This window comes from Onychostoma macrolepis, chromosome 18 (assembly GCF_012432095.1).
Source record: "Onychostoma macrolepis isolate SWU-2019 chromosome 18, ASM1243209v1, whole genome shotgun sequence".
NCBI lineage: Eukaryota > Metazoa > Chordata > Actinopteri > Cypriniformes > Cyprinidae > Onychostoma > Onychostoma macrolepis.
Window position 1 is genome coordinate 16,034,621 of NC_081172.1, and position 27,267 is coordinate 16,061,887.

Consider the following 27,267-nt stretch of genomic DNA (forward strand, 5'->3'; position numbering starts at 1 on the left):
TACCTGTTCTAAGCGTGTTCCCCGAACTATACCTCAGGAGGCTGCTTAAGATATACCTTACGTGCGACGTTACCAGGTGCTGTCCATGGCGGTGGTGCTGAATTGGTTGATATCTATGGCTCGAGAATGGATTATTCACTCCATACTGGGGCTGCTTCAGTGCTATATGTGAAAAAGTGGTGTTCTTTATAAAAAGAATTGTTGATTTTAAATAAAGACACGGAACTCTCTGCGGTTAGAACGCAATAATTTCGAAATGAGTGCGAGAACCGGCAACCTCACGCCCAAACGTATCACATGCGTATCACTAACTGGCTATGTCTTCACTGGCATTTTTACGGGTCAATTATATTATCAAAATATATTTTCCACAGTGTCTTAATTTACTCTACAACCAGGGTTGAGTGCCCAGCTTCCGCATCACTGTTATTGGATTACTTGAATAAAAGCGCAACACGCGAACCATATAATCAACAGCTTCTATGGCAGAGAAAAAAAAAAAAAAAAAAAAGGAAAGAAAGGGGAGAGCTGCCAGCAGCTGAATTTGAGTTTGTCTTGACAAACTCGGACCAACAAGATCTAAACGATCCAAAACATATTTGCTGCCGTGGCCAAGATTGTAATTATTATTAGTATTTTATTATTATTATTATTTTTTTAATTGCAGCTTTTGACAATGTTAGAGCACATACACAAAATGGTTCCGCGGACGGTGCCGTCTCTGCTGAAAAAAAACAAACAATAGATCCCTGCCCAAAACACAACAGAAAATATAATGGTTTTAATGGTTATAATGGGAATTGTATTGGCTTTAATGGAAACTATAATGGTGTCTACTGGTATGTGATGGATTCTATTGGTGGGATGTTAAATCCTATTGGAAAAATGCCCAAAACACACTACAAAAAGGAATTTTGTAATGGTTTTACTGGAAAAGGCTAATGGTTTATAATGGTATTTTAATGGAAACTATTAAAGTTCTATTGTTCTATTCTAAAGTTCTATTCTTTTGTTTTTTTGTTTGTTTGTTTTTTTTTAGCAGGGGTCTTTGATTTAGCAAAACCATTGATAATATATAATAAATAACAACCATTAACGACAGTTTAATTATTTGCATGAAAACACTTCATTTAGCCTAATTCAGCACTGGGTGTATTAACACTTCTGAATTATATTCGTATAGACTGAGATGTGATGAACTGTGAACTGTAAACAGCGAAGGTATAGCTAAGAGTGATCCGGATCAACCTTACGAAAGTATGACTTACAGAAGGTATAGCCTGCTCAACTAAGAACGTTTCGGGAAACACGTATTAACTATAAGGTACAGCTTAAGGTAAGGTATAGAAGAACGACGTATCGTTAAGAAGGTGTCGGGAAACGCAGCCCTGATCATTAACGCAATGTCACAACGGATTATTGTAATACACGGAAAACTTAGTAAGCCTATATATTTATTTAATGCCATCAGCATCTTAGGCTATTTTCACGGCAAAAACAATTTAAAAAGTACAAGTATCACAGAAAATTCAAAGAAGAGTAAACAAAAAGTAACTGCCTTTATTCTTTCTGTGTTAAAGATATTTTAATATTATTTTGTCTGGATAATGAGTGTGTTGTAGGTCTGCGTTTTATTGTTTTCTCCCCTCTTCTCACCTTCTACACTCCCACATTTCTACAGCTTTACAAGTACATTTCTGGAGTATTTTCAGATCTAAGGTGTGAAAGACCAGTGCTGAACACTTGTTCATGACACTTTAATATTTAAGTTTTTCCCCCCTCAACACTACTCCATCACAGCTGGCGGCGGAATATGCACCAAAAGCGGGTTTGCCAACAACCATCAAAGAAGAAGACGAAGAAGAAAAATAAACATTTGCCATAACCCTTATAACGGGCTGTGCTGTACTGATAAACGAAACGAATATTCTTGCTTATTTTCTTTCCGATTTCGGAAATAATTTTAAAGTAATTTTTGACGTTTGCTGTCTCAAGGTAAAATAAATAAATATGGAGATACCTGTCGTGGATTTCAATGTCTACGAACTGGGAAAGACCAATGTGTCAGATGATAGCTTGGAAAAGTTAAGTCACGAACTGAGAAGGGCCTTTACCGAGGTGGGATTCGTTTATCTGAAAAACACGGGCATAAATCAGGACGAGGTTTGTGATTTGTTTAAACATGCTTGTTTCTTACAAAAAATTCTATTGTTTGTAGCTGACTGGCTAATGTTTATTTCTGTTTTAGGTGGAAAAGGTCATGGGTTTTTCAAAAAAGTTCTTCTGTTTTCCAGAAAACATGAAAAAGCCTTTTAGCAGGGGCAATTTCTCATGTGATGTAAACCACGGCTGGGTTTCGCTGGGGACGGAAAGGCACGCCAGTCTCTTATATAGCTAGATTAAGTATTAGGCCTACTACTAAATATCGCTTGCGAACGATGGCTAAAGATTTTAATGCTTTTATATCCTGTCATTTAATTCACAGTTTAAATCCTCGACGTCCAGGTGATCTGAAGGAGGCATTCAATACAACATCTTTGCGCGCGGATATTGTAAATATCTATTTCTTATCAATCTCTTTCGTTCTTTCTCCTTCCCTCTTTCTTCGTGTTTCATATGGAGTGTTTCATAAAGCAGGGGCTCCATCTCAATACTACCGCCAAATGCAAACTGAAAATGAAACTAAAAGATCTTCAGGACAACCTGTCAAAATAGGTTTGGTTTAACCATAGACTGTAAAAAAAACTCATAGGTTTCTGAAGAGCTTTTTTGAAGCCTAAAGTGGGCGGAGCCGACAGCCGCCATCTTGGAAGCGCATCACCGCGCGTCACTCCCGGATAATCGAAAACTATGAAGGTAAATTTGGTGCAAAACAACTGAGCGTCTGTGACAGCGGAATTTGTAGTTGTAGAGAAGAGTCACACATGTGTATCAGTAAATTTGAAGTCACAGACAAAAGTTGCAAACTTGTAGATTTTTTTCTCTCTCCCACAAACACAACACAACAGTTACACCGTCTCGAATCCTTCATTGCAGATACACAAATCCTATTCTACGAATCACAAATCAAGAAACTCATACTCTCACATGTTTTGCTACTATTGCTGCAGCGAATATGGTGCAAAACACATTCGCACACCTGCATCAAAAATGTGAAGTCGCGGACGAATTTTGTACATCCGCAAATCAGTATTTGAATCCTTGCAATGAGATTTGCACACTTGTAGAATGTTTTCTTACATATATATTTTTTTCTTGGATGCTTTTTCGAGCACAAACACAAGTACATAACGACAACGGCTTGAATCTGCTGCTACGAGTCTCAGATGCTGTTTTTCACTTGCAAATGACAAGTTTCGCGCACTCTCCCTTTCGCACCACATATCTGTGTGACAAATGGTGCAAAAGTGATTTGTGCATCTGTAGAGGCAGCGGCGGCCCTCTGCAGAGATCAGAAGTTTGGCCAATCAGAAGAGCTAGTTTGGGCGCCTATCAGCGGGGAGGAAAAAGAAAAAAAAAAACTTTCGCCAGCTGTGAGCATCTTCCGGAGCGGAGAGCGGAAACTAATCAAGGTATGTTTTTTTTTCTTACTTTTTCTGAAATCACTCACTGTTATACTGTACAGTATATTTGTTTATAGTTTAAATATTAAATGAGTTTAGCTCCAACCCTGATAAAACTCACCTACCTGTAGCCTTCTAGTAGTCCTAATCAGTGTTGGGCAGTAGTAACTTTTAGTTACTGTAATAATATTACTTTTTGCAGTAACTAGTAGTGTAACTAATTACTAATAAGTTAAGACAGTAATAATATTACAGGTGCCATCCATATAACAGCTAAGTTACTTTTATGGCTCAACACCGCTTATTTAAAATCCAACAATCAAATAATTCCTAGATTTATTTCCATAATTTTCATGACTCACACATGCATGTGATGTCCCCAGTGCAGCAGGCAAGCTTGGAATATGGAAAAGCTTACATTTAGCAGATAGAAATATTGCATTATATTGATTTTGTCAGGAAAAAAGATGATTTGAACATTGTTGTGTAAGTTGTGGCTGTAATTTACTCTGGCATCACATCCCTCTGATCAGCATGTGCTACATTATATTACTATTATTTAAAATCTTTTTGAAAAATTAAACCGTTTCTTACAAACTTATGTGATTTGATAAAATACATAATGAAATGTATAGAAATTACAATTAGCTTCAAGCTGCACATGACAATTAATGAGATTAATACAATACTTCTACTGTCACTATCAATCAATATTGAGTGTTTGTAATAACTTCTGACTGCGATCCAATGTGGATTTTGGTCAAATGATGAGGCAGAAATATGTTATTAACATTCTAGAATAATTTTATGTGGAAGATACACAGATACAACTTCTGTGGGGCGTGAAGAAAAAGTAATGCAACTAGTAACTAATTACCGTTGCAAAGTAAAGTAACAATTAGTGTTGGGCTTGTTACGCAAATAATGCAATATATTACTCATTACTAGTTATTCCTTTAAAAAAGTAACATTGTTACTTTACTTATTACTTTCTGGCAACAGTAATTAGTTACACTCGTTACATTACTTTTTCTTCATGCCCCACAGAAGTTGTAACTGTATATCTTCCACATACAGTTATTTTAGAATGTTACTAATAGCATATTTTATAGTTTGCCCATCCCTGCTTCAACTCACAAAGAGGCTTCATAAAAGATAAACCCATTAATTAAATAGATTACTATGAGAGTGTCATATACAAGACGATTAAATATATTTGTTAATATATTTTTTTAAAATTATGAACAAATGTACAGTATAACAGTGAGTGATTTCAGAAAAAGAAAGAAAATGTATCTTCATTGGTATTTGCTGCTGTCCACTCCGGAAGATGCTCGTAGCTTTTATTATTATTTTATTATTACCCCTGCTCTTTCAGGTGCCAACAGATAGGCACCTAAACTACACTGTAAAGAGATTGCTGTAAATTTTACAGTAGCTGGATGTATTATTACTGTATTCTCATTTAAAGTTCCTGTACTGTCAATATTAGTACTGTTTAGTTCATTTAAAATTTTTCCTTGTACAAAACAATCTAATTGCAGTACAACACTGTATACCATATTATTTTACAACCCCAACCCCATAAAGATCACTAACTCATTAGCATGTGTCTTTATAATATTCTTTTAATTGTTGAACATGTTCTTTTTAAAAATACAAATTACAAATCTTCATCTCCAGCATGTGCTAGCTGAAAAAGGGCATCACCACAGTCCCCTGGGGACTTTGTGTCTGCAGCATGGCAAAACAGACTTCACAGAAATAAAAATACAGTAAAAATTAGTTTGTATTGTGTTAAATTTCAGTAATTTTGGCAAAGTTGACAAGCTCTCTGATGAGAAACACCATGAGGGGATTCAGGCTGATGCTTTGTCTTTGCACCCTCTTCCCAGAACTCCATCTGATCTGTGACTCTGAATGGTATGCCACCAGGGTTGATACTCGGAATGAACCTGCAAGCACAAGAAAAAAATATATTTCAAACAAGTGTTTACAGAATTTTCCCTAACTGCCAGATTTTGTGCTGTATGCATTTTGAGATGAATAAAAACACTATATACCTACAGGGAAGGTGCATAATTAGTTGATAATCCATCACAAATCATTACATTTATAATCCATTCCTTATAATGCATTCCTGTAGATCAAACAGTAGATCAAAGTCAAGTCAAGTGACCATTACTTTATATAGTGCTTTTACAATGCAGATTGTGTCAAAGCAGCTTTACGGTATTAAACAGGGAAATAGTGTGTCGAGATAGTGTGTCATTCTCCTCTGGCCAGACGAAGCAGCAGGTTGTTCCATGCTGCAGCAGAGTCAGATTGTGTAGAGGACTCATCTGGTTCCTGTGGTCATGTCCCGATGGCTGTCTAGGAGTCTGAGTTTGTCGCTGAGCAGCGCTCTCTGATTGGGCTAACACTAGCCAGTCGTCGAGATAGTTCAGGATGCGCATTCCGCCTGCTTCAGAGGAGAGAGCAGCATCCATGCATTTCGTAAACGCGAGGGGCCAGACATAAGTCAAGGGCAGGACCGTGAATTGGTACGCTATCCCTTCGAATGCAAATCTCAGGAAGCGCCTGTGGCGGGGCTACCTGAATGTGAAAATAAGCATCCTTTAAATCCACTGAGATAAACCAATCTCCCAGTCTGATATGTGAGAGGATTTGTCTCAGCGTAATCATTTTGAACGACTGCTTTGAAAGCCGCCGCGATTCAGCGGCCTCAGGTCCAAGATTGGGCGGAGTCTGCCGTCTTTCTTTGGCACCAGAAAATAACGACTGTAGAAGCCGCTCGCGGTCTGTGAGAGGCACTGCCTCTACAGCGCGCTTTGAGAAGTTTGTGTATTTCCTCTCGCAGAACTGAGACATTCTGCTCCCGCACAGTGGACATTAACACACCGTTGAAACGGGCGGTCTGCGAAAGAACTGAAGGCGTGTAGCCATTCTTTATTGATTTCATAACCCACTCTGATACCCCTGGCAGTCCCTGCCACGCTTCTGTGAACTGTGACAGCGGGCGAGGCGGACTGCACACCGTGAGGGATAACTCGCCATTGGGGGTTGGGGAGTTTAATACCACACGAGTGTGAGAGTGAGTGATGTGGGAGAGGGAGTGAGAGGAGGAAAATTGCCCTGATATTGAGGTGATTTTGTATTTTTTTTTACTTTATTGCACTGCACTGTGGAACAGTCAAAACACAAACATGACAATCGTTCTTGTCGCCCGCAACAGGCAGGGGACGTGGTGAACACACACAGCGGAGCGAGCAGACTTTCTCAGTGGCTCGTCTTGCGCTGAGTGCAGCTTTCCTCCGAGACAGCATCAGGAACGCGGCTTTGATCCCGGAGCCGGTGGCCTGCCGTCTCTGTCAGGGCGGGGTTTCTGGCCCTTCGAGCCCTGGCGGTGCTTCGGCCACGGCTGTCTTGGTCTCACCGCCGGCTCATGCTCGCGCCGAACAGCAGTAGGAGGGGCGAACGGTCTTCCCGCCGCTGCGCTGAGGAGGAGCTCAACATCACTCTGATGGAGGTCCCCAGCGTCACTGATGGGCGCAGCGTAATCCAGTGGGCTGTTGGACCACTCCTCTCGCAGACGCTGCCACCGAGATGGCATCATCCTCATCCTCCTCCGTGGCTCCGAAAGACACCACATCTTGCGCGCTGGGGGAGGGGCGGAGATTAGCGGCCATGAAGCGCACTGGAAGGGGACCTGCAGCAGGGGGGTGAGGAGCGCGTGGGCACTGAGCCGGCACGGCCTCGTCACCCGACCCGGACAGATCCGTGTCAGTAACTCGCGGCACCTTACTCCTTGGCTCAAAAGAGGCTGCAGAGGAAGAGTGCGGCAGAGCTAGATGGGCGAGTTCATCGCCTTGGACGATGGCCACACGGAGCCTGAGAGTCCGGAGACTCATATCTCCGCAGTGGGGGCAGTCCGACCCTCCAAACGCCGCCTCTGCGTGGGTGCGACCCTGGCAGAAGACGTACGATTCGTGGCCATCAGAGGGTTCGATTGGCTCTACGCAGGAGAGGCAATCGCGAGAGGTCATCTTTTGTCCGTCCGAAGCTCACCGGAACACAGCAGGGGAAGAAAAGGCGTGTCCGCTGCAGAGTGTAGATCACGGTGAGTAGTGGATTTCTTGATAGGCTTCTTGCTGAAGGAAAAAATTCTGAATGGATGACGTACAAGCACTGCCTTATATAGAGTGGGATCCCGCTCATATTTCGCGCGCTTGAACGTCATTGGCCAGTTTTACTGGTGTGATTCAATAAGGCTTCAGTAGTATTCGAGGAAAAGGTATTTCCCATAGCAATGTAGAGTTACCAAATTGAAGGGGAACATCAGTTACCGCTCTTTGATTTTGTTTTTGAAAGCTCAATTAAGTTACGTTGCTCTGTGTTTGTTTGCATTCGTTCATCAATACTGTGCCAGCCTGGAGTTATACGGTATTCTGCCTTTGTTTTACTGTCCATTAAAGTCTACCGCGTTTATAGTGTACTTCTATATCTGTTGGCACTTCATTAGACAAACAAATGAGAGAGATCGCGATCTAACAAACTGCTCCATATAACAAAGCACTAAGCAATAAGGATTCGATAACTTGCCAACAATAATTAATCGTAAATAATCTTTAAAATGTTTTCTTTTTATAATGCAGATTATTCACTCAGTGCCAGCTGTCAGTCTGGGGCTGCACACTTCTGCACGTGAGGACTCAAATGCCCTGACAGCGTATCACACACAAAATCAATAACTGTTCGCAATTAAATCCTTTTCCTTCCTTTTCTTGTAAATCGACAAAATCCATTAATGAACGCCATCGGAGATGTTTAATTCACAATCATTCGGAGCATTATTCCTGCTGGCATTCACATTAATCCACAAGTCGTTCTTATAGGTTAAGCTATTTTAATTCAGTTCGATGTAAAACAATAGGCAAGTATGTCTTGCATCCTTTAATGTTAGCGAACATTGCAAATAAATTGGTTGCAAAACTTTAAAGCCAGTTTTCTAAGTTTCGATCTGGACGATGGGGCGGGCGACACCCCAATTCCATTAGTTCATAACACGGCAAATCTTATTGGTGTAGACCCGAGCATGCGTATTCCTTTGTGTACGATTTTGTAATTGATTTGGCCATATTACAGAAATAATATGTGCTAACTATAGAATCATAGGCCTATCTTAATTATTATCTGTTTAGTAACCATGGTAATTCTAGTCAGATGAAGTCGTTTACAAATAAACTCTTGAGGGCACCTCCGGGTTCTTCAGGCTGCAGCGCTTCATTCATATATTTCCTTGAGGATCGGCAAGCCGCGGATCAGCACTAAATTGGGATTTTATACGCAAATGATGATAATTTACTGTATTTTAGAGATGGACAAGCACGAACATAAGCAGCTGATTTTACGTTTTAAAGCACAACCGTTTTTTGTTGTTTAAAGAGATGAGTTATAGTCTACGTTGCTCAATTCGTCACAAACTTGTAGGTTAAAAGTGCTAATAAAATGTTTTCATGGCAAGCTCAATGTTTCCTTGTTTATATCTTAATAAAATATTTGAGCCTATATTGATTCTCTTACAGTTTTTAAAGGTACTATCTAGTAAATAAGTGTCCGTGACATCAGATATTAAAAATCCAATTATTTATGTATCCACACCCTCATTGTGTGTGCGTGCTCTAATCTGTGTACGGGATGAATGTAAATGTAAATGTAAATGTAAATGTAAATGTAAATGTAAATGTAAATGTAAATGTCTGAGCTGTTTGAAGACTTCAGGGTCCGGGCCACCTTCATCCAGGGACTAAAGGAGCTTGGCCTGATACACCTGAAGTATCACCATCACATGCAGTGTTGAAGCAAGGTTTAGATGGGAGAGACGCGTTGTTTCGCACCCTCCAGTTTGCCACGGCTGCAGGACAGAGGTGGGCAGCGACGGCTTCCTCCACAGGGGGGAGTTTAACATACCCCGCTCGGTCAGCGCCGTCCACAGACGACAGAAGGGAGGATCCCGGATTGTGCACTCGACTAGTGAGTGGCGCATTCCACGACTTCGCTATCTCGTCGTGCACCTCCGGGAAAAAGGGGCCGGGCCTCTGCGGGGGGTCCTTTCGGCCGCGATCCGACTGGAGGAACCACTCGTCCAGACGGCTTCTGGCCGGCTCAGTAGGAGGTGCCCACTCCAGACCGAGCTCATCAACTGCCTTGGTCAGGACGCGGAGGAGCTCAACATCACTCTGATGGAGGTCCCCAGCGTCACTGATGGGCGCAGCGTAATCCAGTGGGCAGTTGGACCACTCCTCTCTCGCAGACGCTGCCACCGAGATGGCATCATCCTCATCCTCCTCCGTGGCTCCGAAAGACACCACATCTTGCGCGCTGGGGGAGGGGCGGAGATTAGCGGCCATGAAGCGCACTGGAAGGGGACCTGCAGCAGGGGGGTGAGGAGCGCGTGGGCACTGAGCCGGCACGGCCTCGTCACCCGACCCGGACAGATCCGTGTCAGTAACTCGCGGCACCTTACTCCTTGGCTCAAAAGAGGCTGCAGAGGAAGAGTGCGGCAGAGCTAGATGGGCGAGTTCATCGCCTTGGACGATGGCCACACGGAGCCTGAGAGTCCGGAGACTCATATCTCCGCAGTGGGGCAGTCCCTCCAAACGCCGCCTCTGCGTGGGTGCGACCCTGGCAGAAGACGACGATTCGTGGCCATCAGAGGGTTCGATTGGCTCTACGCAGGAGAGGCAATCGCGAGGTCATCTTTGTCCGTCCGAAGCTCACCGGAACACAGCAGGGGAAGAAAAGGCGTGTCCGCTGCAGAATGTAGATCAAGGTGAGTAGTGGATTTCTTGATAGGCTCCTTGCTGAAGGAAAAAATTCTGAATGGATGACGTACAAGCACTGCCTTATATAGAGTGGGATCCCGCTCATATTTCGCGCTTGAACGTCATTGGCCAGTTTTACTGGTGTGATTCAATAAGGCTTCAGTAGTATTCGAGGAAAAGGTATTTCCCATAGCAATGTAGAGTTACCAAATTGAAGGGGAACATCAGTTACCGCTCTTTGATTTTGTTTTTGAAAGCTCAATTAAGTTACGTTGCTCTGTGTTTGTTTGCATTCGTTCATCAATACTGTGCCAGCCTGGAGTTATACGGTATTCTGCCTTTGTTTTACTGTCCATTAAAGTCTACCGCGTTTATAGTGTACTTCTATATCTGTTGGCACTTCATTAGACAAACAAATGAGAGAGATCGCGATCTAACAAACTGCTCCATATAACAAAGCACTAAGCAATAAGGATTCGATAATTTGGCAACAATAATTAATCGTAAATAATCTTTAAAATGTTTTCTTTTTATAATGCAGATTATTCACTCAGTGCCAGCTGTCAGTCTGGGGCTGCACACTTCTGCACGTGAGGACTCAAATGCCCTGACAGCGTATCACACACAAAATCAATAACTGTTCGCAATTAAATACTTTTCCTTCCTTTTCTTGTAAGTCGACAAAATCCATTAATGAACGCCATCGGAGATGTTTAATTCACAATCATTCGGAGCATTATTCCTGCTGGCATTCACATTAATCCACAAGTCGTTCTTATAGGTTAAGCTATTTTAATTCAGTTCGATGTAAAAACAATAGGCTAAGTATGTCTTGCATCCTTTAATGTTAGCGAACATTGCAAATAAATTGGTTGCAAAACTTTAAAGCCAGTTTTCTAAGTTTCGATCTGGACGATGGGGCGGGGCGACACGTGTCGCTCCGCCCACCCCCAATTCCATTAGTTTATAACACGGCAAATCTTATTGGTGTAGACCCGAGCATGCGTATTCCTTTGTGTACGATTTTGTAATTGATTTGGCCATATTACAGAAATAGTATGTGCTAACTATAGAATCATAGGCCTATCTTAATTATTATCTGTTTAGTAACCATGGTAATTCTAGTCAGATGAAGTTGTTTACAAATAAACACTTGAGGGCACCTCCGGGTTCTTCAGGCTGCAGCGCTTCATTCATATATTTCCTTGAGGATCGGCAAGCCGCGGATCAGCACTAAGTTGGGATTTTATACGCAAATGATGATAATTTACTGTATTTTAGAGATGGACAAGCACGAACATAAGCAGCTGATTTTACGTTTTAAAGCACAACCGTTTTTTGTTGTTTAAAGAGATGAGTTATAGTCTACGTTGCTCAATTCGTCACAAACTTGTAGGTTAAAAGTGCTAATAAAATGTTTTCATGGCAAGCTCAATGTTTCCTTGTTTATATCTTAATAAAATATTTGAGCCTATATTGATTCTCTTACAGTTTTTAAAGGTACTAGTAAATAAGTGTCCGTGACATCAGATATTAAAAATCCAATTATTTATGTATCCACACCCTCATTGTGTGTGCGTGCTCTAATCTGTGTACGGGATGAATTTATATTCAGTTATTAACACTCGATCGTTGTTGCCATATAGATCTGCATAACTATCGAATATTAAATCACTCAGAGCTGTAAATCTGTGCAATAGGTACGTGAGCACTTTTAATGAGTAAAAGAGACCTTCTCTGTGATTATAATTTTTTTATTTATTAAAGACTATAATAACTATCTAAAATCAGTATGCCTAATGTAGCACAGTGATTCCTGGTTCTTTTTAAAGGATTGAGCAACAAAACCAGTCATTTTGTGCATATAGCCTATATAAAAGTATAAATATAAATGTTGCAGAGAAAATGAACATTTATTGCTTAAATACGCACTAAAGCACATTAATAATAATATTTGCTGTAGGTCAGATTTAATAACAGCTGTTTTGGTAAATAAAAACATTTAAAATAGGCCTATATGCAAAAAAAAGAAAAAAAAGAAAGGGGTTTCTTTCAGGAAGATTTTTATTCCCATTATCCACACATAAAACCCCAGTTCACGCTGATGGACTATTTGGTATTATTGCCTTATTTGTCACCGCAGTTGTTCTTTAAAATAAAACCATTTGCGGGTTTGTCCTATGTCTTACTGAACTACAGTGAATTATCATCATATCCTAAGTTATTGCTTATCCACCGATCCTAGAATAAATATATACATATAAATATAGCCTACATTATACAAAACAACTAAATCTCAAACAGTGGATAATTTTTATCAACATCGCCAGCTAAAACTGCTCAATGTTTAAGTATGTCTGCTTCGTGTACAGTGAAAAGTGCAATAATATGACTTCATTTAACGTGCAACCCACCTGTTGAGAAGACCACTATTTACGTTCATCACACAGAAACATAATTAATATTTCTCGTAGGTGAGGCTATTTGTAGCATAGGTAGGACTATATCATGGCCACGAATTAAGAATTTGTTCCCCAGACTGAATTCGTGAGCCGCACATATTACACAGCTCTGTTCTGCCCGAAGTACTCGGAGATCCCGCCACCAAGCCTTTGATAGGAACTTAATCTAACTAATTCGTCATAAAAAAATACAAATAAAAACACATTTGCTAATTGATTCCAACTAAAATCGCTGTTGTTAGCACTTAATATTTCTGTAGTACAGCCAAACAGCATATCATTCATAAAAACGTATATAAAAGAATGCTAATGAGCAAATGTCTATACACCAATAAGCTCTGCTGTATTATAAACCAATGAAATTGAAGGTGGGCGGAGCGACACGTGTAGCCCCACCTTAATGTGTCGCCCCGCCCCATCGTCCAGGGTGCACTCTGGAGCTAGGGATTGACTCCTTTTTGGAGCCAGCCTCCAGCGGCCAGTCGATGAATTGCAGTTTTAGTCACTTCCGTGTTGGCTTCACAGGAGAGAGCGGGAGGTTGCCACTTGGGTTTGACTCATGACAGAAATATAGCAATTTCAGCGTTACGGACGTGACATTCGCAGTCAAAACATGAAATATAAATTCTGATAGATTCATTACCAATATATTGATCTTAGTGCTGTCAAACGATTCATCGCATCCAAAATAAAAGTTTACATATGTATGTGTAGGCTACTGTGTTTATTTATTACGTATATAAATACACACACATTAAGTATTTAGATAATATATACATGTATATACATTTATAATATTTTATATTCTATGTAAATATATTTAATATATAAACATAAAATTTTTCTTAAATATATTCATGCATGTGTTTGTATTTATATATACATAATAAATATACACAGTACACTCATTATGTAAACAAAAACTTATTTTGGATGCGATTAATCATTTGACGGCACTAAATTCTCTTAAAATTTTTCACACTTGATTCATTTGAAAAGTTAATGACTAAATGTAGCCTATCATTATAAAAGTTCACAATGTTGCTGCAGATGAAATATAACATGCATAACATTACATAAATATTTTTAATCAGGTTAGACATATTTTTCACTCCCTTTCTCTGCCTGTCCGTTGGTCTTTCATATCCGCCATGTTTGTAATTTTTAAACACTTTTCATGCGTGTTTGTAGTTATAATGGAATCCTCGGCCACTGCGCAATGTGCTGTGGGCAATATTAGCCATTACAGTGTGCGTCGATCTGCACTTCGAATTTTGATCTCAAGTAGACCATCCGGGAATCTTTGGCATACTATTTTCAACAAACTATGATTTGGGACATAATCTATTTTCGAATACTATTTAGGATGGATAGTAGCCTATGCGATTTGGAATGCATCAAGACACTATATGATGATGGCGGATCCAAAAGTGCAACTTTTGTTAATAAAACTTTCATTTCTTCATTTAATATGTGTTTTATTGTATGTGTTTTTATTGTTCCTGGGTTAGGGTTAAATATAATTCATTAAAATGAACAACAAACTAGCATTCATTTTAAATAAGGGAAAAGACTGGGTTACAACGGGTTATAATTCAAGTTTTTATTGTTTTCATCCGGTTCATGACAATATCATACAAAACACGAATTACAGATTTATACAAATACTCCATGTAAGGCCATGTTTTATTTTTTAAATCTGATTTCATGCGATTATGTATCTAAATTATGCATGAATATTTCCAAACACTAGGACAGTGCGATCTCTGGGTGAGATATGTGATTGTTGCCCTATTTCAATAAAAATCTAAAATACATGTTTGTGTTGAAGTAGAAATGGATGACAAATACGCATTTCGTATGGAATTAAATAGCAAGCACTTTGAGTGTCTTGTTCATCATATTGATATTCATATAAAAGCAACAGAACTGAAATTATATCATGTTTATCAGCAGCACAGCATATGAGTGAGAATAACGCGATATCCGCCTTTGATCTCGTTGGTATCTGTTCCACTTCGAGAGGTCAGAACTGTCCGTCTTGACTGCTCTCATTTCACTCCTCCCCTCACTGCAGCCGCCTACTCTCGCCTACATTTCAGGCGAGGCGAGGCGCATCTCAAACAAGCCTATTATTATTTTAAATCAGAGGGTTTTAAAAATAGTTAACCAATGATAAGCATTAAAAAGAGCTTGTCAGTACAACTTCGTAACGCCATTGGATCATCAAGCTCTCAGCGAAACCTCGTAACTTCACCCCGCCTCCATTCAGACTGACGCACCGCGCACAGCCTGGAGGAGACAGATCTCTGCTTTTTCGCAATGAAAGAGTAAATAAATAATTGATGTTTGAATAGTACAGCGTTTTCTTTACCTGTCTGCAAAGGCTAATGTTTTTGTGTGTTTGAAGAGCGGAGAAGAATTAGGTTATTTCAAGCCAATAGCCTATAGGCTACTTTTGTACGTTTTAAATATCCTGTGCATAAGCGTTTCATTTGAGATTTTGGCCAAGTGTATTAAACAACAAGAAAACATTATTATTTTTCCTTATTTAGTATTCTGTCTATCCTTGTCATTTTCAGCCACTGAAATTCTGCTCTTATTTTCATTGATGACTGATTACAGTGTTCTGACATAGGCTATTATAGACTGTCAATAATTTTAATATAGGCGTATTCATTGTATAATAGATCTAAATGTTTAAATAATTTACAATGAAGACATGCGATGACACCTTGTATGGACAATGCATCAGCTTTGATGTCGAGAGGAATTGGCATTACTGTATTAAATTATTTTCTTCATCATCATTGTTGCTATTATTGAACTTCTATTATTAAATTTATAGGTCTACTACAATTCATTTGTTCGCAATAATTTCATAGCAAGAAAGGATGATAAGGTTAAATTAGCTTACTCTTATTATATTATGTTGAGGATTACGAGAGATAGATGGACTGAACGAGTGTGTTTACACACATCTGATACAGCATTCACTTTTCATCTCAATCTCATATTCATAATAAAACATTAGTTTGAATTAATGTCCCCCAAATAAAGTGATGTCTTTGTCGTATTATCCTTTCAGCTGTTTTAAACTGTCCTAGTAACATCATTCATCTGACAACGCTGGTCCATGCATTTGTTGGTTGCTTCTAACAAGGTATTGTTCAAAGTAAAATATAATGTCCTTGTTTTAGCCCCTCAAAATAAAAGTCTTTGCTATTGACTCACTCATAAAAACAGTCACTTGTAGCCATCTAATGTCGTAACAATGTAACCAAAAGCACCATCACTAACACAGAGACTGTTTCTCAATACCAATACTCTTACTAAATACTACTATTATTTATATACAATATAATTTATTAAACAATAATTTAATAAACTTTAATAGCTATCATAAAAGTTAATCAGTACAAACAGCTCAGACCAAAAGTCAAGCATTCTGGTGGAGGGGTGATGATTTTGGGCTTGTTTTGTAGCCAAGGGACCTGGACACCTCACAGTCACTGAGTCAACCATGAACTCCTCTGTGTATCAAAGTATTCTAGAGTCAAATGTGAGGCCATTTGTCCAACAGCCAAACCTTGGTCAAAATTGGGTCATGCAACAGGGCAATGATCCCTAGCACACCAGCAAATCTACAATAGAATGGCTGAAAAAGAAAAGAATCAAGGTGTTGCAATTGCCCAGTCAAAGTCCAGACCTCATCCTGATTGAAATGCTGTGGCAAAATTCCTCCAGAACGATGTGAGAGACTGATAAAGTCATAGGCTACAGAAAATGATTACTTCCAAGTTATTGCTGCTAAAAGTGGATCTACAAACAACTGAATCATAGGGTGTCCTTAGTTTGTCACTCATGGTTTTTCCATATTGGCTTTATTTTTGCTAAATAAATAATGACACGGTGTGTCATGTGTTATTGTTCATCTGAGGCACTTTTTAGCGAGACGCGAAATACCTACCAATGAGTAGCCTACATATCACCGCAGTTTCCAAAAGAAATGAACACTAGAGGAATAGCATGGTTGCATCAACAAATGCGTTTTGCATTTGTCAACAATATCGGGTAGGTTTAGGGTTGGGTTTGGTGTAGGGCACATTTCCAACACGATAGAGCATTCATTTTTAGCGACAGTCCCTGGATATTTGATTTCTGAACAGCCTCAATAGAGTGGGGGAACTATGACGTCACTTTGTAGGCGGATCGGCGGTTAGCATGAAACTGGTTCCTTCGACAAAAAACCAATAGGATTTTCCCATAGGCTTTTGGATTATCGCAAAAAATAAGCTCTGTGTTCAACCATAGTTCATGAAATTTACACGTTTTGTCCATCAAGATAATCTTGACAAGATAATATAACTTTTACGAATTTTGAAGCCGAAATAAAAGCGCAAGAACTAAAAAGCTAAACTTAGGCTATAAACGAACTACAGCACCACGGTCGCTCGCCTTCAACGTCACCACCAGCGCGCTCCCGACAACTGTTTCAAACTTATTTTTAACACGTTCAGTGAAGGATTTACTCTGTGTATGAATTTTAATCCAGGCTACAGGAACCATTTCATGAATAAATACAAAACTAGAGACAAACTAAAACTGAAATGAGACATTAGTAATAAATAGTATAGCGAATAAATTAAATAATCATAACTAAAGGACATATAAAGCACGTATTTCTGTACATTTCGAAATAAGGCGCATTAAAAGTCAATAAATCCTTGATTAATATGAATATTTTAATTAAAAACTTATCCCCGCGTATTTAAATAACAGCAGAGTGAGCGAGTTTTTGGATATGGTAAGATTAAACTTATTTAGTGAACAAAGTACCACATTTCAGCTATCATTTTGTTAGGATTGGTACACAAAATGTTATTTTATCCGTGCTTCAAGGAAATCCTATGTTTTCTAACCGCTTCATGTGGCCGCAAACATTGAATTTTTAAGTGCCTTTAAGCAATATGCATCATTAAAGTTTAACTTTCACCACGTTAAGCCGGCAAATGTGGTGTTTACATGTAATAATCGTAATAAGCGTCTACCTTATGGTGCGGAGAGTCCGTGTCAGTAAAGCGATAAAACAAGCATCTTCCCTCTGAAAACATGTGTCGCATTTCAGGGCAAAGCAAAAAAAACAACATCGAACAACAATATAAAATGCTGTAAACTATTCATTGGTTATCCTAAAATTAATTGAATTACAAATTATACTACAACTGGAAAATACTGTATATTGACAAACTGTTCGGCGTGATGACGTTTAATGTCTCCGACAGCGCCTGTAACGTTAGTCCCATTTAGCAACTTGTTAGCAACCGTCTTTTTTAAGAAACATAACAGCTTAAAAAAATCACGAGTGGGGTGTAACTGGTGTGTTTTATGTCGTAGAATAAAACGTGAAAGTATCTTGAGCCTGTGTGAACCACGGACCTTATTTTAGGGATTTAACCAAAATCCCATTCAAAAAACCCATTGACTCTGGGACGTTGGAACCGGAAGTGCTAAAATGCTAACTCGCTTCCGGGTTTTCGCCTACAAAGTGACATCATAGTTCCCCCACTCTATAAGCACCTGAAGAAACGTAATATAAACACAGCAATACGTACCTTTAACAACGTCATAAAAACGTGCCAGGGTTTACTTGAACCCTTATCCGAAATCGCCCCCTATACCCTCAAATAGTGCACTATTTGAGGGGACAGCCATTTTAAGTGGTGTTCGAAACCATAGTGGACGTTCTCGAGTGCACTCATTCAATCCCACAATGCACCGCAAAAACGAGTGTACAACCGATGTACACTCAACGGCTAGAGAATCCCCATAATGCACTGTGAGAGTCCCGCGTCTCGCCTGAAGATGGCGCCCGCAGCTGAATCATCCATTCATTCATTTTAGAAGCGCTAGTCCACGGCGTAATACAACACAGGTACAAACTAATTGTAAATTGACTATTAGGGTTTATACATAATTTCCGTAACAGAGTTCAAAGATAAATCCTTCAATCTTACTACTGGAGCTGCCCGTTTCAAATGATTATTAAACAGCAAGCAAATATGCAAAAGCGGCAGTCCTACCGGTGCACTCAGTGTCCGAATTCACTCACTCGCTTTCATTCAGTCCTTCAAGTGAACTGTATGAGTGGACTAATGTAGGGAATAGAGAATGAGGGTATAGGGGGCGATTTCGGATACAGCCCGTGGTTTAGCGCTACTCAGTTGAAACTGCGGCGAAACGTAAAGTAAGGTACGTAAAAACGGTCTCGCTAAAAAGTGCCCCCAGGTACGTTTATGCCATGAAACCAGGTTGTAATGGAATGTATATGGAATTTCCCAAAATTTACATTACTCCACTCTCAATGTGTTCAGAATTGGCCTTCAGAAGGAGTTGACAATTTTCGAGATGTCCACGTATCATTTTACCTGCGCTGTAAGGATCTCTCTCTCAGAGTGCTCCGAGTGATGGCTCTTGGTTTGGGCCTGGAAGCAGAGGTCTTTCTCAGCGCACATAAGCATATTGGAAGTAAGTAAATGATATATGCATTACTACTTTCTGCCAGGGAGTCAATGGAAGGGAGATCTGCAAGACCCTAATGATGGTTGTTTTAAGGTGATGTGAATGGAACGACTCTACGGACTCTGTACTACCCTCCAGTGAACAGCACATGTGTGAAGGAAAATCAGCTGCGCTGTGGTGAACACTCTGATTATGGTAGTATCACTTTGCTCTTCCAAAGCTCAGCGGGTGGACTGCAGGTGAGTACCAGTATAGGACAAGAAGGAAAAAGATTCATTATCAAGTTTAATATGCTTCTCTGTCATTTAAGATGCATGTGACAGTATTTTGGCCCTGCATGTCACTGAGTGTGTTCTCCTTCAGGTTCTGAACCGGGCTGGAGAGTTAATTTCAGCCCCCAGCATTCCTGGAACAGTTCTGATTAACATAGCAGACCTGATGCAAAGGTGGACCAGCGATGTCTATGTGTCTGCCGTAAGTTTCTTTACTAATGCTTCATTTAATTGTGCCATGCAGGCAATGGTTATTTAATTCTTTTCTATTGTTCTGACCCTCAGGTTCATAGGGTTTTGCTGCCCCCTGCATGTGATTCCAGCACACGTCAGTCTTTGGCCTTCTTTGTACAACCTGATGATGAGGCCATCATTTCATGCTGCTATGGATCAGATAAATATCCTCCTGTTAAGTCAATTGATTACCTTCTATCAAGGTTCAAAGATTCTTACGGCAAAAATTAGATCCTGGTTTAAGTGAAATTATATGATCTTGCATGTTTAAAAAAAAAACCTCTGTAATAATCATCAGAGCACATAATTGCTGACATAATTTAATACATTGTAGAGAAATGTAAAGCACAGTCATTTACTCCAGAAATCAGAAAGGATACTCAAACAAGGCAACCCCCCCCCCCATACAATCCATACCTATTTTACGCTTAACTGGATTTCTATATATTTTATAAATTTATACATAGTTTACAGTAGAACACTGGTTGAAAACCATGAAACCATAATGAATTAAAATGAAACAGCTTGAAATAATTCACTGGTGTTGCAGTAGTAATTATTTTAAAATTTCAGACCCTTGTGAATCAGTTTAGGATAGACTTTAAACTAAAAAAAAAAAAAGGAAATACTATCATTGAATTAAATATAGGCAAGATTAGCATTGTCTTGTAATTATTTGCATGAAATTGACAAATAAAAAGAAAAAAAAACACTATTTACTTAAAACAGTAATGGAATCATTAGTGCTATCCTGTGTATTTGTTTTTTATTCTCTAGATTTTTATTTTACACATTTATTATTTTCGTTGGAAGTGCCGTACAATAAGAATGCTGAATTATATTTTCATGTTACCTTCCATGTATTTTTCAATAAAAATATGAAGAATGCTGAATTGTGGGGCATGTAACATGACTTGAACTATTTGTTGCCCAGGTATAATATCAAATGCCTAAATGTGAATAGTGATCTATCCTATGAGGTTTGGCCATGTTTGTGCAAAGACTGCAAATCAGACACAAAAGAACAAAAAGACACAAGAACAATAAATGTACAGTTAATTTCTCTAAACACAAGTTTCAAGTACAGTACCTTTCCTCACTATCTGCACTTTTGATAAGAGAAGTGTGATGTCCACAGATCATTCTGTTAACTAATTACATCAGCAGCCTGTTTTAGGATATCATAACTCAATATTGTTTTATGTTTGATAATACCACCACAGTGATTTGTTTAATTATTTAAAGGAATGCCAAGGTCTTTGCTAAGAGACAGTTAATGGTCCTTTTGTATGTGAGGATGGAAATATTTGACACTACATACAACAGACAAACACATTACAGACACCGAGAAGAGCTTTAGCTGCTAAGAATGTGAGGGGAGGTCTTGCTGGTGACCTTGTGACATAGGCTGACTGTCCCCAGGTAGTATTTCCACAGCAGAAGGTACTGCATTCGTAAAAAAACAAGAAAATATGATGATTGAAAATCAATATTTTGTTTCTTAAGATGGGGCAAAATGGCTTTGACCAGAAAAACGCAAAACATTTACACTGACCTTTGGCCTGCACTGGAGGCTCTGTTTTCTGTGTTTTCAAGTGCTCCATGTGCTCTACTGCCTAAAAGAGAAGATCAGTATGTTAGAAAGTGTTGAGGTGAGAGACAACTAGCTTCAGACATTTCCATGATGTTTTAAAAAGGGAATATTTTAGTGACAACATTATCAGCATAAGATAAAAGCAGTGGACCAAAACTTAATCATATATACTCATTTAAAAGTGTGGGTTTGGCAATATTACATTTACATTTAGCAGACACTTTTATCCAAATGAGGACAACAGAAACAATCAAAACAACAATAATATGCAAGTGCTATGACAGGTCTCGGTTAGGTTTATTTATACATATATATATATGTGTGTGTGTGTGATATGATATATGTTATGTGAAACCATTATACATTTTTCATTCTTTCATTCATTATACATTCTTTGATGAATATAAGTTTGAAAGAAAGGCATTTATTTAAAATTTATATTATTTGTAAGAATGTAATGTAATGAATCCTTGCTTCATAAAAAATATTGTCTTTAAAAAATCTTTAAATTTTATGTCCCATTACAGTAATGATAATGAGATTTGAATAATGGTAATGTGAATGGGGGGAGGTGCTTAATTGATATGAAAATATTCAGTCACAAAAAAATCATAATGGCACAAAAATAAGCTTCATCTACTTTAAGCATAATATCATTTTGTTCCTTTTTATTTGGGATTAAAAAAAATGATGGACATGTTCTTGACAGGTTTTATGAGATTTACCCATGAACTCTTGTCAGATAAAAACAACATCTCTTAGTGGTTGTTATATTTTCTGACACACATACATATATATATATATATCAAACAAAGAAATATCCATGACATTTCCTTGACCTTTTAGGATCTTATTAATTTCCATGACTTTTCCAGGTCTGCAAATTACACTTATGAAATTCGTTCATGTTTGGAGGTTTTCCAGGACTGTGGGAACCTGTGTATCTCTCACTCAGTATCTGGCTCCAAAATTAGGCCCATCTAATTTTTTAAAAATGTATTTGTTTCTCTTAATCTCCCACTCTCCTACCCGCTGTAGCTCCATTTTCTGGGCATTAAGTTGTTCCTGTTGTCTATCCAGCTCCTCCCGCTGTTTCATCAGGTCATTTGTCCTCAGGTTCAGGTCTTGCTCTTCTCGAGCTAGATGCTCCTCAAACTCTCTCAACTCTTCATCAGTGTAGACTGGATTCTGTTCCAGAGTCTCAAGAGGAAGCAGACAAAAAACATTTTTACATAATGAAAACAATTTTATGAAATGTACACTACTGTTTAAATGTTTGGGGTCTGCAAGTATTTTTTTAGTGTTTTTGAAAGAAGTCTCTTATGCTTACCAATTCTGCATTCATTTGGTCAAAATTATAGTTAAAACAGTAATGTTGTGAAATATTATTACAATTTAAAATAACTGTTTTCTATTTTAATATATTTGAAAATGTAATTTATTCCTGTGATGGTAAAGCTGAATTTTCACATGATCTTTCAGAAATCATTCGAATATGCTGATTTGCTACTCAAGAAACATTTCTTATTATTATCCACATTGAAAACAGTTGTGCTGCTCGATATTTTTGTGAAAAAACATGATACATTTTTTTTCATGATTCTTTGATGAATAGAACAGCATTTATTTGAAATGAAAAGTCTTTACTGTCACCCAATGAATTTAATGTGTTCTTGCTAAATAAAAGTATTCATAATAAAAAAATATTTACTGTTCCCAAACTTTTGAACAGCAGCAAACCTTTATTCTTAATGAAAAGCAGATGACAGATAGGGAAGACTTTGTTTCATGTTGACCCCAAAAGTAAAAAACATTACCTCCCATCCATCTGGCTCTAGAAATTCTTTTCTATTTGTGGCCGTAATGAATTCATCTAGTGAAACAAGCCTGTCTCTGTTAGTGTCGACCTATGGACAAAACAAAAACATGATTACTAGTGAACCATCTTTGAAATAATATCATTAGCAGAAAGAAGAATTCAGTCCCCTGCTATGACACTCCCACCTCATTCATCACATGTTCTCTCATGCGAAGTCTCTCCTCCTCCATTTCCAACATGTCATCCTCTTCATGTGTGGGATCATAGACTTTCTCTAGCTGAACATGGTGAACACAAGCATCAGATTTAGCACCCCATAAAAATAATCAAAGTACTCTATTATGATAGCTCTGAATGGAAAGGTTATTAAGGGGAACCTCTTTGGTAAACAGTGCCTCGAGCTCTTGCTCATCAAAGTAGCCATCTCCATTAGTGTCTGTAAAAGCAAACAGATGTCACAGTCGTGCTGTGATATAATCTAAGTGTTCAGAACAGTGGCTCACTGATCTCACCATGTAGGTTGAAGAATGTCTTTGGGTCAAAATCGTTGGGATCCAAACCATCAGCTTCCTCCCAGACCTCTTTCAATTGGTCTTGACTGCCCTATTTACACACATACAGACCAAATCTATGCATTGGTTGTTGATTGGATGGAGAAGGATATGAATGTGAGCTTGCAGTCGATTGGAAGAAAGGGGCAGGGTTTATGTGGACGAAATGATTGGAGAAGTCAGAAATATGGTCAATTAAAAAAACTAGCAAAAAAAGAATTAATTGCTCAATATCACAATTTAGCTTTTTTGATTTTATAATAGTTCAAAAAATTTAGTTTTAGCTTACAGGGTGATTGATTTTGGGATGGTCTGCATGTTTCTTCTTCATCTCTTCATAGTGTTCCTCCTCTTTTTTGCGTGCTTCCTCATCCAGTGTTTTAAGATGTTCCTTCCGCTCGTGTTCCTTCGCCATCTCGTACCTCTTGAAATCTTCATGTCGTTCCTTGTCGAAGTTTTCCAGATCATTAGTGGCCTCAATTTGACAAAATAAGGAAACAGAGATGAAAATGTAAATGTGTGGAGAACAGTAGATCATTATATAGATCCCCATCCAACATTGGAAAATAATATTGAATTGCACTTGGTGAATAATTCGAGCTAAGACTGTTGACCCTCACTGATGACAGTGATGTGTGCAAATCAAACATGAAAATAAGTTTTTGCTTTGAATTTAATTGTGGGCACTTAAACAACTGTTTTTAAGTTGTTTACCTATCAGTTTCAAAATCATTCTGACTTCTTCTGCAATTATGACAGTGATATAGCTCCGAAGTTGCAAAAGTACACAAAACTGTGTACAAAAAGTATTTGTTTCATCTATGTTGTGACAAATATGTAGATTTTTTTAATTTACATTTGTACATTTCAATATGTCACATATTTACATTTATGCATTTTATCCAAAGCGACACTGCATTCAGGGTGTACATATTATCATTTCCTTCATTCCCTAGGAATGGAACCCATGACATTGGTGTTGCTAGCACCACGCTCTACACTGAGCTACAGTGATACAATCATGAGGTTTTTATTCACAACCTTTCATTTATTAACAGAGACAAAATTACCTGCATTTTAATCATAAATACGCTAGGAGAAACAGCTAAATCAATAACGTCCCATAGTCATAGTGCAAATATATATATACATATACATACACACACACACACAATCTATTTATATAAAAAATATTTAATATATAATAAGGCAATAAATATTTATGGCCAGTACATTTTCTTATTTCACCTACCAAAAAAAAAAAAAAAAAGTTGCCCTGAACGAAAATGTGTGAAAACTGTGAGTGTAGAATAAAACCAACAGGAAGTCAGATATGGAGCCTACCGATTTAATGAGGCGATCCAAATCTTCCACTTCGAATGTATGCGGATTCATGTGATTCAGATGTTCAAACTGTTTCAAAAGTGCCTGGTGGTCCACTGTCATACCTTTAGGGAAATTAAGAGCATGTCATTTTTCATATACGTTTCTTGTCTGAGTTACAGGTTTATAAAGTAAACTGTGATATGGAGAGTTTGATATATGACACTCTCAGATACAACATTCTGTATCCTTGCAAATATGTGCTCTGTGAGCCTGGCAACCATAAATGAAACAAAGATGGTGGAGGACATTTCACAATATGCACCAGGGCAAATGTGAGCCACAAAACAATAACAAAAGTAAAGTGCTCCCTGTGGTACCTTTTTCTCCATTTATGTCTTGTTTGACTTTGATTAGGGTGCGCAGTCTGTTTACTTCTTGCCTCTTTAGCTCATCAAGTTTAGTTCGCACATGATGGCTGACAAAGTCCAACTCTTTAGCCAAGTTCCCTTGCTGTTTTCACCACACAGAGAATAAGAGGTTAGCAATGGTGTGTTTAGATAATCCGATTAAGCCAGTCTGCAAAGTAGAATTGGGAAATAAAGCAGTGCAATACCTTGATGTCTTCCATGTCTGTGTTATGAAGTTTCTCTCTGAAATGTGGGTCCTTTTCCAGGAAATCAATAACCTCTCTGAGATATCGATCATAGTGCAATCCAGTGTCCTAAATGAATTTAAATTAGATGTACAGAGCGGAGTAAGGAAAAAACACTAGGGAGATGAAATATTTTTAAACCTATGTGAACATTTGCAAAATGACTAAGCAATCAGAGTTAGTCTATGTAAGCTGAACACTCCTTTCTCCTTTTCTGGCACAGCTTATTATAAGCATCACATATGAAATGCCTGCTTAGCAAACCTGTCTGAAGTTTTCACACTGCATATTAAAGAGAAGCGTCACACCCATAACTGTAGATTTGAACACTATTAGTAAAAAGACGTTTTCATAAGTTGTTGAAAAAAACATTATTAAATCATATTACTTACTACACTTTTAGGTGACTCCAGTTCCTCTACTGGAGGGCTCACTTTGGTCTTATCCACAGCAACTGGCAGTGCATCCAAACAAGCCCAGAGAAAGAATATCAAGCAGAAGTGTGATGGTCCCCACATCTGTGAGAGGACAAGAACATCACCATTTCTGACATAGATGACTATCTAGATGGAATTACTGCATGTTTGAGATATGAAGATGTGTAATTGATCTATTAAGTATTATTATTAATTATTTATATATTATTTTATAATAGAATTGTATCTTAAATGATCCAGAACTATATAGTTATCTCTTTAATAAAATATGTAATTTATTATTTGTTAATATGACTTAATTAATTAATATTTTAATTATTATTATTGCTATTAGAATCAAATTATCTATCTATCTATCTATCTATCTATCTATCTATCTATCTATCTATCTATCGTTCGTTCGTTACTTAGGCTATATAGTCCTAGATAACATTAAACTAAAAAACGAATTACAAATTACTGGTATTTGTTTTTAAAGGGAACTTCTTACAACCAAAGCGTGACGTCACTAGCACGTGTGTAAGATAAACCTGGTCAATCCCTGTCTGTCACAAGAAAGACTTAAAAAAATTACGAGTAAATAAATCCAAATTACGTGTTCAGACTGAAATCATATCGACAATGTACAACACATTAGCTACTAAATGACGTTATTTTCTGAATTTCTATTTTTCTATGAACACAAAACTGTATTACTCCACCATTCGTGTCTTTAAGCATCATCAGTGGTAAAACAGAAGACAGCAGCTGACTTTATAAGGAGCAACAGGTGAACACCTACCCTAAAAGATCCCCTGAGAGTTGTGTATATAAACTCGATGTTGCTGTTTTCGCCTCGATCAAGCGTCACAAATATAACCGCTCTGACAGTTCATTTGCAACTTGTTTTATCTGATGTGTGCTAAACACAGTTCCTTAACGTAAACCCCGCCTGCTGAGACGTGTAGCCACGCCCCTCGCTCTGGTGATTGGAGAAACCATCGCGCTTCCGCCTTTGATTTTTTTCGCGTT

The 27,267-nt window shown here is 38.3% G+C and overlaps 2 protein-coding genes across 2 annotated transcripts; one reads left to right on the top strand and one right to left on the bottom strand.

The window, feature by feature from the left end:
• The first annotated feature begins 1,837 nt into the window (after nucleotides 1–1,837).
• si:dkey-10o6.2 (uncharacterized protein LOC100124608 homolog) lies at nucleotides 1,838–20,764 on the top strand. The gene is made up of 7 exons (XM_058751814.1): nucleotides 1,838–2,163; nucleotides 2,249–2,373; nucleotides 2,486–2,552; nucleotides 19,224–19,377; nucleotides 19,465–19,610; nucleotides 19,735–19,845; nucleotides 19,929–20,764. Exons 1-7 carry the CDS (start codon nucleotides 2,011–2,013, stop codon nucleotides 20,106–20,108), a joined length of 936 nt encoding a protein of 311 aa, XP_058607797.1. The 5' UTR covers nucleotides 1,838–2,010; the 3' UTR covers nucleotides 20,109–20,764.
• A 152-nt stretch (nucleotides 20,765–20,916) lies between these two features.
• On the bottom strand, nucleotides 20,917–27,204 carry nucb2b (nucleobindin 2b). The gene is made up of 13 exons (XM_058751813.1): nucleotides 27,038–27,204; nucleotides 26,212–26,337; nucleotides 25,781–25,888; nucleotides 25,545–25,677; nucleotides 25,186–25,289; nucleotides 24,131–24,316; nucleotides 23,803–23,893; nucleotides 23,668–23,726; nucleotides 23,476–23,568; nucleotides 23,289–23,378; nucleotides 22,501–22,671; nucleotides 21,433–21,493; nucleotides 20,917–21,323 (listed from the first exon to the last, which is right to left on the bottom strand). Exons 2-13 carry the CDS (start codon nucleotides 26,335–26,337, stop codon nucleotides 21,241–21,243), a joined length of 1,305 nt encoding a protein of 434 aa, XP_058607796.1. The 5' UTR covers nucleotides 27,038–27,204; the 3' UTR covers nucleotides 20,917–21,240.
• Nucleotides 27,205–27,267: the final 63 nt, after the last annotated feature.